Here is a 13,944-nt window from a genome sequence, read left to right as displayed (position 1 = left end):
ACAGTAAGAGATTTGCAGAATCAATACCTCACTAAGCACTTTTTTTTCATGTTCACCTTCTCTTTGAACCTTGTCTACTTACTTAACCAGATGTAGATATCGAATATCCAGGAAACAAGTGACCAAAAGATGATGTGCTAACACTCTAGTAGAATACTATACCCACTTAAATTTTCTTTTACTACATTTCTGTGCTGTCATTTCCATATAAAATTGCATCTATGATGACTAAGCATAGGGTCCAGACCTGTGATCTCATCAATATAAGGAACTCTCTAATGAGAAAATTCTTTTAACTAATGAAAGTCAGCACCTTCACTGTGACTTAGAGGCTTAGAGTGTTGCCTAAAGAACCTAGAGCTTAAGGGACTTGCCCAGGGTCCCACTGCCTGTATATGTCAGAGGTGGGAACTGAACTCAGGACTTCCTGGCTCCTGAGGAGAGCTTTCTATCCACAATACCATGCTGTCCCTCACATATATGTTAATAGTACATATATACATTCTTGGATGGATTCTGACGTCATCTGAAATTCTTAAAGGTATAACAATAACTGGCATTTATATTGTATCTTATGGTTTGTAAAGTGCTTTACATATATTATCTCATTTAATTCTCATAACAACCTATGAGTGAACTACTAGTAATTATTCCACATCTTAATTTGACATCCATTAAGAAATGTAGGCTCAGAGTGGTTAAGTGATTTTCCCAAAGTCATTTAAATAGTGGATGTTAGAGGAAGAATTCAAAAGTAAGTCTCTCCTGACTACAAGTCCAGTATTCTTTTCACTACACCACATTCTCCTCTTTTCTAAGTACCTATTCAATGCCTGGGTTTAGTCAAAAGAATAGGTAAAAATGATAGTCTGATCTTTTTGTACATATAGTAAAATAACTCCACTCTGCCTTGATCGTTCAGCAGCTCTTGTGAAGAGTTCTCAAACTGAAACCAAGCATTTGAATTGGTCCCACATGGGAAATGCAGATTCTTAGCCCACTGGAGAGCTCTCAGATTAAGACCTGCCATGAATGGCCCTCCCAATTCCCTTAAGATCAACTGACTTTCTAGTAAAAGTCATTTTCATGCAATTTAGAATGAAGTTAAATGATATAACTCCTTCCCATACATATACATGCATATTCGCCTATTTGTACTTTTAAATTCAGGTTGGAATGAGAATAACCTACCTGACACTATAATAATAAGCATCTTGCCCTTGGTGTCCAGGAGACTGTGGAAAAATTTCAGAGTAGCTGGGATATCTTTTACATAATACAGCATCTAGAAACAAGAAGAAAGGAAAAATGCGAAAACAAAGCGATCAGACTGTAACAATCGCCAGTCTCTCTTTTCGTTTCTTGGAACAGAATGTTCACTATAGAGTTTGGTTTCTAAGGTGTACTTTTTTTGCTCAAGAAAAGAACAAAGAAGGAGGTTCTGAATGTTCCATGGGAACTAGGAGTATTAGACAAAAGGGAAGTTTCAAGGTAGGGAGGTACTAGCTATTCAACTTGAGGCAAAATTTTTCCAGGCCAGCAAAGCCCTTATGTGCCTTCAGCAAAGTAGATAATGATTAAGATTTATATTGTGTATATAGTATGTATATGGTGTTTTTGTATATTACCTCATTTGAATCTCACAGTATTATTTCTGCTCTCCCCCCCTCCCTTTTTCTTTTTTTTTTTTTTTGAGACTAGATCTTTCTACCTCATTCAGACTGGAAGGTCAGTGACCACCCACAGGCTGATCCAGGTACTGATAATCAGCACAGAAACTAATCTGATCCATTTTTTCTGACCTGGGCTAGTTCTCCTCTCCTTAGATAACCTGTTGACCCTCTGCTCCAAGACTCTCTCCATCCTGGTTCCAGCCATAGTGTAGACATTGTCTTGGCTTTAGTCTCACTATAGTTTAGCATTCCTGAACTCAAGTGACCCACCAGCTTTAACCCCAGGAGCTGGGACTGAGTGGCATATGCCACCACATCCACTACCTACATTTTACAGATGAGGAAACTGAGGCAGTATTCTATGATGATACAGAGACAGCTAGGTGACATAGCAGATTGGAACAATGGATCTAGAGTCAGGAATTCTTAAGCTCAAATTACACCTCAGACACCCATGAGCTATGCCACCCTAGGCTGTCCCTCAGGCTCCAGTTAAGTGACTCCATCTGCCTCAGTTTCTTCATCTGGAATGTGAATAATAATAGCACCTGTGTTCCAAGGTTGTTGTTACAATAAAATGAGATAATATTTGTACAGTGGGAGAGAGGAGGAGTAGGAGGAGCAGAAGCAACAGGAAGAACAGGATGAGTACTAGTAGCAGTAGTAATGATAGTAGTAGAAAGTATCGGACTTAGAGTCAAAGAATCTGGGTTCCAATTAAGAATTTGCCACTTACTATCCAACAACGGACAAAGCACTTAAACTCTGTGGGCCTTAGTTCTTCATTTTTAAAACTATAGAACTAAATTAGATTACTTCAAATCTCTCTCCTTCAAATGTCTTCTAAATACAGAGGACTACGGGGTCTGAGATAAAGAGAATCTAAGGGACTTTCCATGATCCTCCAGCTCATCTTTTGAACCCAAGTTTTCCTGACTGCAGATGTCACACCCTTATCTCTGCACTACACAACTTCTCAGATACTGGTAGAGCAGCCAAGCAAAGGGAACCTATTCCGTGTTTTTTTTTTTTCCTATTTTATACAAGCTGTAGTATTTCTAAAAGAAAATGGTGCCTACACAATAAAATCAGGTTCCATTTCATGGAACACTGCTTCAAAATTAAGCCCTTTGCACTGGCTCAACTGTTTTATACAGATGCCTCTTTAAATCATAGAAAAAGTGACAGCTTTGAATATTATTGACAGATTCTCCAGTAAATTGGCTTAGGCCCAGTACAAGGTGATGTGCTTGGTTATTGGGAAAGATGTGCCAGCTCACTCAACATGAATAATTTGGTGTTGGTCAGTGGGAGAGCGCCAACTGCCACCACCTTGACAGTGCAAAAGCATTACACTCCTTAAGATATGATTGTCCAAGAGGTAATTTGCTCTGAAGGGATCCTGCTGGGGTACATTTGAAGACTACTGCAGAGAACCATGGGACAGCTTTTTCTCTGAACTCCTTCTGACCTATTCAGTGCAACTAGATAATCACCAAAAGACTGAGTTGAAATTAGTACACAAAGCAAAGCAGAAACAGTTCAATTCAATAACCCAACATGAAGGCTAGACTACTTTGGAGGTCACTTGGACCCCTGCTTAATGGCCCATGGGGGAGTCCTTTCCACTGATTTTTCTTAACCTTCAAACACTAAGCATGTGAGTCAAAAGAGCAGAGTCTAAAGAGGCACATTACCCAGGTAATGAGAACTGAAATAACTGTACTTGAATAACGACACACAGTATTCCTTAAATCTAACAAGGGTTTTCAGCAAATGACTAGGGACATAAGGAAAGCAATCACTCAAGAGAACAGAGACCTCTAAACTTAACTTCTATAAGAAAAATATAATAATAACACAGCTGCTGAACTTGAGGGAAAATGCTTGGAATCATCAAGCATTTTGTCTTCAATTAGAATAGATTAAGGTCATTGGCAAAATTAAGTCTCAGAAGAATTTCACTGTTCTTCAGGTTGGAGTATTCCTTGTCCTCCACATATATATTTCTGATTAAAAAAAAAATCTTCCATTTGACAGCATATTATCATAAATAGATCTGTACCTGAATCATGTGAATAAAGTTCCATTTCTGAAGCTCTTTTTCCTCCGTTATTCTATTTTGATATTCAGATGATGTCTCCTGATGCCAAGCAAACTTTATGTTCTTGAAGTTTGATGCTGTGGCTACACGTTCTAAAATACAGAGAGAAGGGAGCACAGTGTCGATTTCAATTGCAAATTTGGAATCCATTTTCATTTAGAATTTTAATGTAATCAAAGTTACATACATAACAGGTATAAAGTACATTTTTCTTTTTTAGATAACTTGTGAAGGCTATTGATCTCATCTGAATTAAAAAAAAATAACATTAAGAGCACAAAGAAAGAGATGACAAGAAACAATGATGGGAGTCATGGCCAGGTGAAGATTGCTATTTCCTTGTTTTCTTTTCTTTATTATTTTTCTTATTCCTTTATTTCTTTTCTTTAAAATTTTATTTATATTTTGTTTTTATATTACAAACATTTACAGATTATCCCCAGAGAGGTTTCTTCTAAGAAAATAAAACAACTAAGCAAAGCCACCAATACAGTACATTCAATATTGCACATCTGTACCACCTCCTTAAATCTTTATTTTTAACAGTTTTTTTTTTTTTTAATGAACAGGAATCAATGTCTTTGTTTGTTTGTTTCTCCAACCCTCTAACCCATTGGGGGGAGAAAAAAGAGAAACAGAAAAACAAATTCTTTGTCATAAATATGCATAGTCAAGCAAAACAAATTAGTGAATCTTATCAATATAAAATCTATCTATTTGATTCAGAGGACACAGTTGAACACACCTCAGATTAAACAATTACATAAGATGAAATGGCTCATGGTAGAGGATAGGGAAGAACTGGATGGGGTTGAAGATTTTTGTAAATAAACACTTAGAGGTTTTACTATCTATTGCTTAGTTTTCCTGGGACTTATGCTCACCAGGAAATTGGCTTAATCAGGCTTCTCTCCTAATAGCCTTAGAGAAGAACAATAAAAAAAGGCATACTGCAAATGATTAAGGGGATGATAGTAGTAGATAAAAAGAAAAAGCCTTAGAACCAGGAAAAGTGGCTTAGAATGCTGCTTTTTGTGTATGACCAAGGGTAAGTCACTTAACACCTCAGTGCCCCAGGCAAGACCATAAGTTATCAATAAGGTATAGAGTGGCTACCTATAGAAAATAAAATTCCTGGGGAGTATGATGAGGGAAAAGGGAAGTGGAGGAAGGTGCAGCAGGAGGAGGAGAAACCAGAGTAGAGAAAGTTTAAAAATAAAAGTTTGTACATGGTCATTTTGGTGAAAGTTGTTTTTCCTTGACAGCTTGCCCTCTTTCAAATTTTCTTGTTCTTCTAGAAATTTTCTCTTTTAAATTTCCTAGTTTCTAGTTCTTCATTCAGTTCTATTTGCCCTTAACTGGATACTATACTGTACCTTTGTATTTTGAGATTTGTTCAGCATTTGGCTCAACTACTTCATTGTTGATGTGACTTCCTGGAAAGTGAGCTTGAACTTGAGAGAGAATTTGAAGATCAATTTCCCCTGGGAGACAAACAAGAGTGTCAAATTTAAGGCAAGAAAATAAATTTGAGTTGATTTACTAGCTTTCTTCTGCTCCCTAGGATACTGGTTCTCAAAGGGAGTATGCCAGAGAGGATGCCATGAGTTTTTGCTCTGTGAGTTTCCAGTGACATGGCATTTGCATTTACATGAACATGCAAGAGTCTCACAGTTTGAATGAAATTTACACTTGTAATTCCATTCATAAGGCTGGAGTTTCTGCCTTATGACCAGGAATAATGCTGAGCTATGAACAACATAAAAGTTTGAGAACTACCACAGTAGAGCAATGTGAAGGCAAGTAAAGACCCCACCACAAGAGATGGATTCCTAGCTGGTGTCTGAACCCAATGCCTGCAAAGCAGCAGCAGGCAATGCTGCCACGGTGATACTAGCCCAGAGGTTCTATACAACTTTTCTGCATCCCAGGCCCTTGGTGGTTTGGTGAAGACAATGGATTCCCTCTTGGAATAATTGTTTTTAAATGCATAAAGTAAAATACTTCCCCAGAACAATTCAATTCCTCTTTGACCTCCCCTTCAATATTTTTCTTCTCCAGCTGGCTAAAAGAGATACTTCTATTAACTGAAGTAATCAAAGTGGATTCTTCATTATCCTAGGTGGATCATCACCGTAATCCATTCTGGGCATGAGAAAAGGCAATCTCTTATATTATCCTATATGCCTCTTATATCATACCATATAGACAACGAAGGCCTGACTATAAATCCAAGGCATTTGTAGCTAAGATGATGGACTGGGTTTACTGCTAGGACTGCCTGCCCTTTCTGCCCCAATTTATTCTCCATTATAAAGGATGGCTCTCTAGAAAAAGTGAAATACTGGGAAAAATAGGCACCGGCATGCTGACAAGTACTTAACAAATGTTTCTACAAGAAAAAAAAAATGCATACCATACTTTTAAGCTTACTCTACATTTTTAACATTTTCTTCATCGTGTTCTTAAATCTAGATAATAAACAAAACAATAAATCAAGTCCTGATTTGTATCATTTGCTAATTTCTGAGGTTTTACTGCTGCCACTGGAAATTTAACAATCAGATTTCAGTAGCCTGTAAAAGCTGGCTCTAAGCCCTAAACTGAATATATAAAGGTAATGTAAAAACAATAGTTATCAATAAAATGTTATTTTAAAAAATCCATGTGCTATTCATGATTTAAAAAAAAAACCAAACTATGGAATGGTGAGAAAAATAGAAACCAGCACGTCGACAGAAGGGCTGGAGATATTGCTTTCCTTACCTTAAAACAGCAGCTTAGCCAGATGGGTCAAATTAGTGGTAGTCAATAGCAAAACTCCAAATCCCTATTCTTGAAGCACCAAAAGATGAATCATATTTTGTCTTTTTTTTCTGGAACGTGGTGAGTGTTTGCTTTCATGTAACTGAGTTAGATATTGTGGGTCTGCATGTTACAATATGCAAGCTGCATAGAATCCAAGCCTTCATGCATCATTCACAATCAGTAGCATTGATTTCACTATATTCTGAGCTCAGTGGTTCCTACTAGAAATTCATTAATTGAAGATATATGGGACATGCTGCTGGAGATAAGATGGAAAGATGGAGAGTGTTCCTAAATATACCATGCCAAAGAAACAAAGAAGTACTTTCTTCTTAGTAATCCTGGCCAAGGTATAATATGAATTCCTTTAGCATTTACTCTCTGCACTGTGTTCTAGTATTTACTATATACTATTGTATATTGTACTTAACTGTTTCAATCATTTATCTCCTATCTTCCCAATGAAATTATTGATGTGTTCAGGTGTCCTTGAGATACTTTATACTTCTGAGCATCTCTGACATCTAGCCCAATCCTAGGTATATAGTAGGTCCATCAAAGAGAGCTTGATGTGTGAAAAGTCCCCTCATACCAATTTTTTAAATGGTCAGGATTCACAGGAACATAGATTTAGAGTAAGAAAGGTCAGGAACTACAAGTGATCTCATTAACCATATCTGACTCTTCAACTGACCTCTCCCTATAATTAAATTTTCTAATCCTCCCTGATAGCTCTTTTCCTAATCTCATTTCTCTTCACTCCAGCCTTATTGCCCCCAAATCTCAATTCCCCCCTTGAGGACAGCTTCCACAGCACTTGTTGTTTTTTGCAGGGTTTTTGGTTGTTGTTTTGTTTTCGTTTTGTGGCAACTCCTTGCCATCATTAACAAATTTTTCTATTCTTCATTGATTCAGCAAGCATTTAATAAGTCCCTGCTTAATAGGTAAGGAACTATACTAGATACAAGTACAAAGGCAAAAATGATATAATACCCAACTTCAAGGAGCTTGTGTTCTACTAGAAGGAAACAACAGGTGAACAAATATGTCAATACAAAATATATACTAGATATATACAAAGTAATTTGGGGGAATTGTAAAGCTTCTAACAACTGGGTCGGGGGGGGGAGTGTAGCAAAGACATCCTAAGATGGAGCCTTGGGGAGAGAGCTGGTAGAAAGGCATGGAAGCAGAAGTTAGAATGCCACGTAAAAGGTACCATAAATGACAAGGATGGGGTTGGGATGATAAGAAATCAGTCTGCATAGTTAGACTGGTACCAAACTGTAAAGGATTTAAAAAGCAAATACAAGAGTTTAAATTTTATCTCTAGGCCAGAGGTGCCTAAACTTATTTGGCCTACTACCCCCTTAAAAAAAAATAACTCAGTATCCCCCTGGAAGTCTACTTTCTTTATAACTTTGATTTTTTTTTTAGTTGGCATCATTTCATAACGTATAACTTTTTAAAATTGCATCTTAAACGTAATGATTTGTTATAAAATTGTGGGGTTTTTTCCCGCACTGAAATTTTGATGAGCAATGTTGCATTATGCAACCATATAGTATTGTATTGTAAACAAGCCATTACAGGTACATATTCCTGCCAATGCATGCTGGACTTCCTAACAATGGCTAACACCCTCCCTGTCCACACTTGCTTGTTTAGACTTGTCAGTGAACTAGACCACAAGTCAGATCGGTTCTAACTTGCATTTTGTGTGGCTTTTGAAAATAATGTAATCACTATGACTTTAACTGTGTTACACAACAGAGGAAACTGTATGAACAGTTTTTCAAAATTTTCTTATTTTCTCTTCTTTCCTGATGCTTCCACTGCCATTTTATTTTTATTCAATACCCGCCAGTTGTACCCAAGGCTGCTACTGTCCCTCCATTGCTTCAGCACCCCCTGGGAGTGGCATCGACCACTTTGGGAACCTATGCTAGGCAACAGAAGGCATTTAACTGAAGCTTCTTATAGAGAGGAGTGAATGATCAGAACTGTGCAATAGGTCTATCAATGTGGTAGTTCTTCAGAGCATTAATTGGAAAAAAGGAGAGATAGGAAACCAAACGACCAAATAGGAAGCTAAAGCATTAGCCCAAGCAAGAAGTGGTCAGGACTTGTGCTAGGGTAGCAGCCTGAATGTGTGTAGCACAATGCCTGGCACATAGTGGAAATTTAAGAATTGATTATTGAGTGACTGACTGACTGAACAGAGAGAGGGGGCACATGCAAAGGATGGAAGGAAGTAAAATTATCAAGATTTGACAAATGTTTAGATATGGGAAGGGTGATGAGGAAGAATAAAATTTGAAAATAACAATATGGTAGTGAATTCAGATAACTGATAAGAATGGTGTAGTACATGCTACACTACTTTCACTTCCTCATATTAATTGGAATTTGGCTTTCTCCTGAGGAATTTACCACGCTGCAGCCTTCTTTAACACTATCCATTTCTCTCTCCACCTTTCCATGTGACCTGGAGCTAGAGTCCTTAATGGACACAAATCATCATCCAGCCAAGTCTCCTTTGACCTTCATTGCATCCAGTTATTCCAATTCTACACAATTATGGACACAACAATAAAAGAGTCAGTACAAGAAAAACAAATGGGAAACATTTGATTTTTCTCAGCATAACTGTTCATGGAAGGAGCCATGATATTTTATGTTTTGGTCAGTGCCTGCCATGTTAGTTCTCTATAAATGACCTATAAAGCATATAACCAAAATACCAAATTAAAGCACAATGTACAAGGGAAACAGAAGCCATTAATGTAACAATTTTGGCCAATTTTAAAGTAAGCAGGGTGAAAAAAAAAGAAGAAATCTGGAAGCATGCAAGCAGGCTTTATTGTTCATTCCTAAGCCATCTGGGGCCCACAGTTCTGAGATCCAAAAAACTGTGTGCGAACGTAATGAATCAATGTCTGTATGTATGTGTCTATGTTGTTGTTTTTTAATGGAACCATATCCTTCCACCACATGGCCACTCAATAAACATTAATTGATGATGATTTTAATAGCTCTAGATTGTCAAAATATGTGACCTTTCACACTTTCAGAGAACACAAAAGCCAGCAGTTATTTGGGTAAGCAAAAGCCTTATTAAGCAGTGACACATTTGAGTGTTTCCCCTAAAGGAACAAAATCTGCAAAGGTTTATATGACAGATGGAAGGGGTAGTAGAAATAACAATGGTTTGACTATTTTTACAATTCACCATTTCCTCTTCCCTCTCCTCCAACCTTTGGTGAATAACAAAGCAAATTAACTGGTACAGAGCCTACTGTCTAAAAGTTAGGAGAAAATCATGATTAAATAACTGTTTCTTCATTTATTAATATTTGCTAAATATGTAGAATCACTGCAAATATAAATATATATAACGTGATAGTCATACAATATGTCATCCAAGTAGCCAATGTTAATTTTTAACTTTCCTCTCCCCTATCCAAATCACTTTATGTCATAATTTAACCTGTGGTCTTAATTGACTCGGCTAGTTCTTTTATATGTAAATGAATGTCCTGAGGCATTTATAGTCAAATATGTGGCAGCTTGCATTATCAACAATTTGGCATTTAGGCCATTGGAATTATTTAAACTCTCTGGGATAATTACCTTTTAAAGGCTACCACAATGTTCACCATTTAGTTTCTAATTAAACATGTTAAATAAAGGGACAGCTTAAAACAGTAGTTGCTTTGTAGAGCAGTAGATGGCTTCTAATTTTAAAGGTTATGGGAGCCTAGTTTTAGAGATGGAAAAGACTTTTAGGGATGCTCTAATTCAATGGTGAATTGAAAAGAAAGAGTGTACCTATTAGGGACCAATGATTCATGCATAGGGATCTTCTGGCCACATATTGACAGGTTTAAAACAGTTATCTATGTCTTATTGCATTTTTATTTATTTTGCTAACTTTCCCCCAAACGAATTTTAATCTGGTTTGGGGCTTGCTCAGGCCCACATGTTTGATAGCTGCATTCCAGTACAACCCCTTCATATTGCATATGAGGACACAGAGGTCCAGCAAGGTAAAATAATTCGAAGTTTAGACAAGAAGTAGAAGAGCAGGGATTTGAACCTGGGTCTTCAAGCTTGTTCTCTTTCCATTGCACCAGTCATTACACTAAATGGCAGAGATGCTATAGACTACAAGATGACAAAAACTGTTCTGGTTTGAAAAAAGAAAAAGAGAGAGGAGGGAGGAGGAAGTCTGCAAGGTCAGATGAATTAACTTTGATTCCTGGCAAAATGCTAGAATTAAATTTTAAAGGGATGGTTAATGAACACACAGAAAAGGAAGCAATCATCAAAAACAGCCACCATGACCTCATCAAGGTTATGTTAATTTTACATAATTTTTGTTACTGAAATGATTACTAGACTAGATCAGGGAAGTCCATCAGTTACAATCTGTCAAGATTTTAACAAAATATTTGACAGTCTACCAGCAATATGGCGGTGTAGTGAATAGAGTATCAGAAGATTCATCTTCCCAAATTCAAATCTGGCCTCAAACACTTATTAGCTGTGTGAATGTGGGCAAGTCACTTAACCCTGTTTGCCTCAATTTCCTCATCTGTAAAATGAACTGGAGAAGGAAATGGCAAACCACTCTAGTATCTTTTCTAAGAAAACCCCAAATAGGATCATGAAGAGTTGCACAGAACTGCAACAACAGGGTTGGTATCCCTGAGGAAATTTATATACACACGCTGTTAAATGTAATCTGAATTATTTATACTTTCTTTAATCTAGACAATCAACCAAACAGCAAATCAGGCCCAGATTCTTAGTTTACCAGTGCAAATTCTCACAATGAAAATTGAACAAAGATCAGATCAGATCTGATCTTTGATCAGAGCTGCTTCTAGCACTCTTAGGCTCATAGGTCATTAACATAAGAAAAAAAGGGGAAGGTGAGGGAAAGCCTGAAAGAGTTATCATTAAAATAGCCTCTTAAGTAATCTCATTTCCTTAACCTTTCCTTAAGGAGGTTTCTAATTATCTTTGTGATTTGGGCAAATTAATTAACAAGTCCAAATCTATAAAGTGAAAGTTTTGGACTAGGTGAAGCCATAGATGCCTTCTGGCTCTCAACAATCAATGAGACTATTGAGTGTGCCAGAGGGTTTCCCAACAGTGCTTGTTGACACAACCTTAGGATTCTTATGGAACTGGGTGCCTGAGTAAGTTGCTTGGTCTCTCTGACCCTTAGTTTTCTCATTTGTTTAAATAACACCTGACCTAACTCAAAGGTTATTGTGAAGATGAATTAAGGAAAAGTAGATGAAAGGCCTTAAAAGTATTTATTAAAATCATTATTATATTATCATCCTGTAGGGGGGAGAGCTCTGGACCTGTGCTTCCATTTTGGCAACTCCTGGTGAGAAAACTCCCTCTACCAAAGATGAGCTAAGCATTTATAGTCACAGAGGTGCCTAAGGGCACTAAAAAGGCACTAACCTGCCAATGGCACACAGTCATGTGTCCGATAGGCCTTTAATGGAGATCTTCTTGTCTGTGAGGCCAGGTCCCTATCACGAAGTAATATTGCTTCTCTAGCATATTATTATTATCAGCATTAGCTTATAGCCTATAAAGCACACTGCAAATCAGACAGATTTATGAATCCATGCTTACTTCATTTCACCACATCATTTCAAAATGTGTGTGAATTCCTTAGATTTTCCATCTGGGTAGAGGGGAGGAGAAGATAATTACTATATTACATGCTATATTTGAATTATCCTTTATCTGGTTCCTATTACAAGTCTCAACCTAGAATATTCCTAGGATTTAGAAGACTGTGACTGACCAGAGAAAATAATTTAGATTATAAGTGTGGAACCAGAAGATGTATAATCTGATTTGGTCTGCAGTGAAAAATGTATCTGTCTCATATGTAGGGAGGGTATTCTTTTCTTGGTATTTCAGTATTGATGCAGTTTGTCAATGTGGAAGGTTGGCAGCAGAATATTAAAATGGCTACAGAGTCCAAAGGGAAGAACTGTAAATAAACATGCAGAGTCAAAAGAGCATTGACATTTGCTTTCAGATGCATGTTGGCATTTGGTTCCTGAAAACTTCTGCCCTAAAGTTGTGAAAGTGAATGAAACTGTTGGAAGATACCAGCCACAAAAACGCCTTTTGAAATGGAAACATTAAGAAAGATGGCATAGATGGCTTTGAACATAAGAGCTCAGCTAAACTGACAGATTAGGCATATCAAAGAAAAAATTAAAATATTTAAAATACATGCCATGCATACACACACATATATATTACACATGTGCATATCTAGCCATATACATACACACATATATATTTCTAAAAGCTGAATTTTATCTTTATTTTCAGTTTATAAATGGTACAATTTGCACATTAGTTTAATGGTCATGGAAGTATATACAAAGACCCAGGGGAAGATTCTGAAGCAAAACTACTATATTTTTAAAAATCTCAGTGTTCAGTTACCCTTAAGGTATGCTAATTGCTTCAAAGTTATAAACTTTAAGGTCTCTTAAGTCCCTTCCAGGTCTAGGCTTATATTCTATCTATCTATCTATCTATCTATCTATCTATCTATCTATCTATCTATCTATCTATCTATCTATCTATCTATGTCTCTCTGTCTCTAGCTAGCTAGCTACCTATTTATCTATCTAAATATATGCATATATGTGTGTGTATATTATATATATAATTTATACATGTGTATTATACATACATATGTAAGTCAGGAGGACCTGAGTTCAAATTCAGCCTCAGACACTTCAAATACTTACGAACTGTGTGACCTTAGGCAAGTCACTTAACACCAATTGCCCTGCCTTCTCCCATCCAAAAAGACAATATATATGTACTCTGAGGACCTACTCTCAAGAGGGACATTTCCAAATGGAGATACAGGAGTTTGAGTCCAGACTAGATAAATGCCACTATATACTCATAGCACATCCTTATTGTGTGAAGGAAAAATTGATCTCCTTTTGTTGACTATTCAATGATTTGGAGTGACCCATTTCAAAAAGATATTGAAACTAAATTAAGAGGGTGCTGTGATAGAGCCACACGTACAACCTTGAGCTATAGCCTACAGACTGTGACAAAAAAACCTAGTCAGGTGAATACCTTTTCTGACCTTTAATGCTTTCTTCTTCTTCTTCTTCTTCTTCTTCTTCTTCTTCTTCTTCTTCTTCTTCTTCTTCTTCTTCTTCTTCTTCTTCTTCTTCTTCTTCTTCTTCTTCTTCTTCTTCTTCTTCTTCTTCTTCTTCTTCTTCTTCTTCTTCTTCTTCTTCTTCTTCTTCTTCTTCTTCTTCTTCTTCTTCTTCTTCTTCT

At 36.8% G+C, this 13,944-nt stretch overlaps 1 protein-coding gene across 4 annotated transcripts in view; it reads right to left on the bottom strand.

Moving 5' to 3' along the window:
- HNMT (histamine N-methyltransferase) overlaps positions 1-13,944 on the bottom strand; it is a 162,041-nt gene that overhangs the window by 135,720 nt on the left and 12,377 nt on the right. For all 4 annotated transcript variants that reach the window (XM_069067859.1, XM_069067857.1, XM_069067858.1 and 1 more), the window contains exons 3-5: positions 5,154-5,261; positions 3,739-3,869; positions 1,192-1,285 (exon numbers count right to left, since the gene is read on the bottom strand). In XM_069067859.1, the coding sequence (XP_068923960.1) occupies positions 1,192-1,285; positions 3,739-3,869; positions 5,154-5,261 (333 nt within the window). The remainder of the gene's footprint in view (positions 1-1,191; positions 1,286-3,738; positions 3,870-5,153; positions 5,262-13,944) is intronic.

Source organism: Petaurus breviceps, unplaced genomic scaffold (assembly GCF_028583685.1).
Source record: "Petaurus breviceps papuanus isolate PSGF00001 unplaced genomic scaffold, PetGlider_PUasm1.0 90752, whole genome shotgun sequence".
NCBI lineage: Eukaryota > Metazoa > Chordata > Mammalia > Diprotodontia > Petauridae > Petaurus > Petaurus breviceps.
The sequence above is the reverse complement of the archived record's forward strand: the minus strand, read 5'-3'. Positions and strand labels throughout refer to the sequence as shown.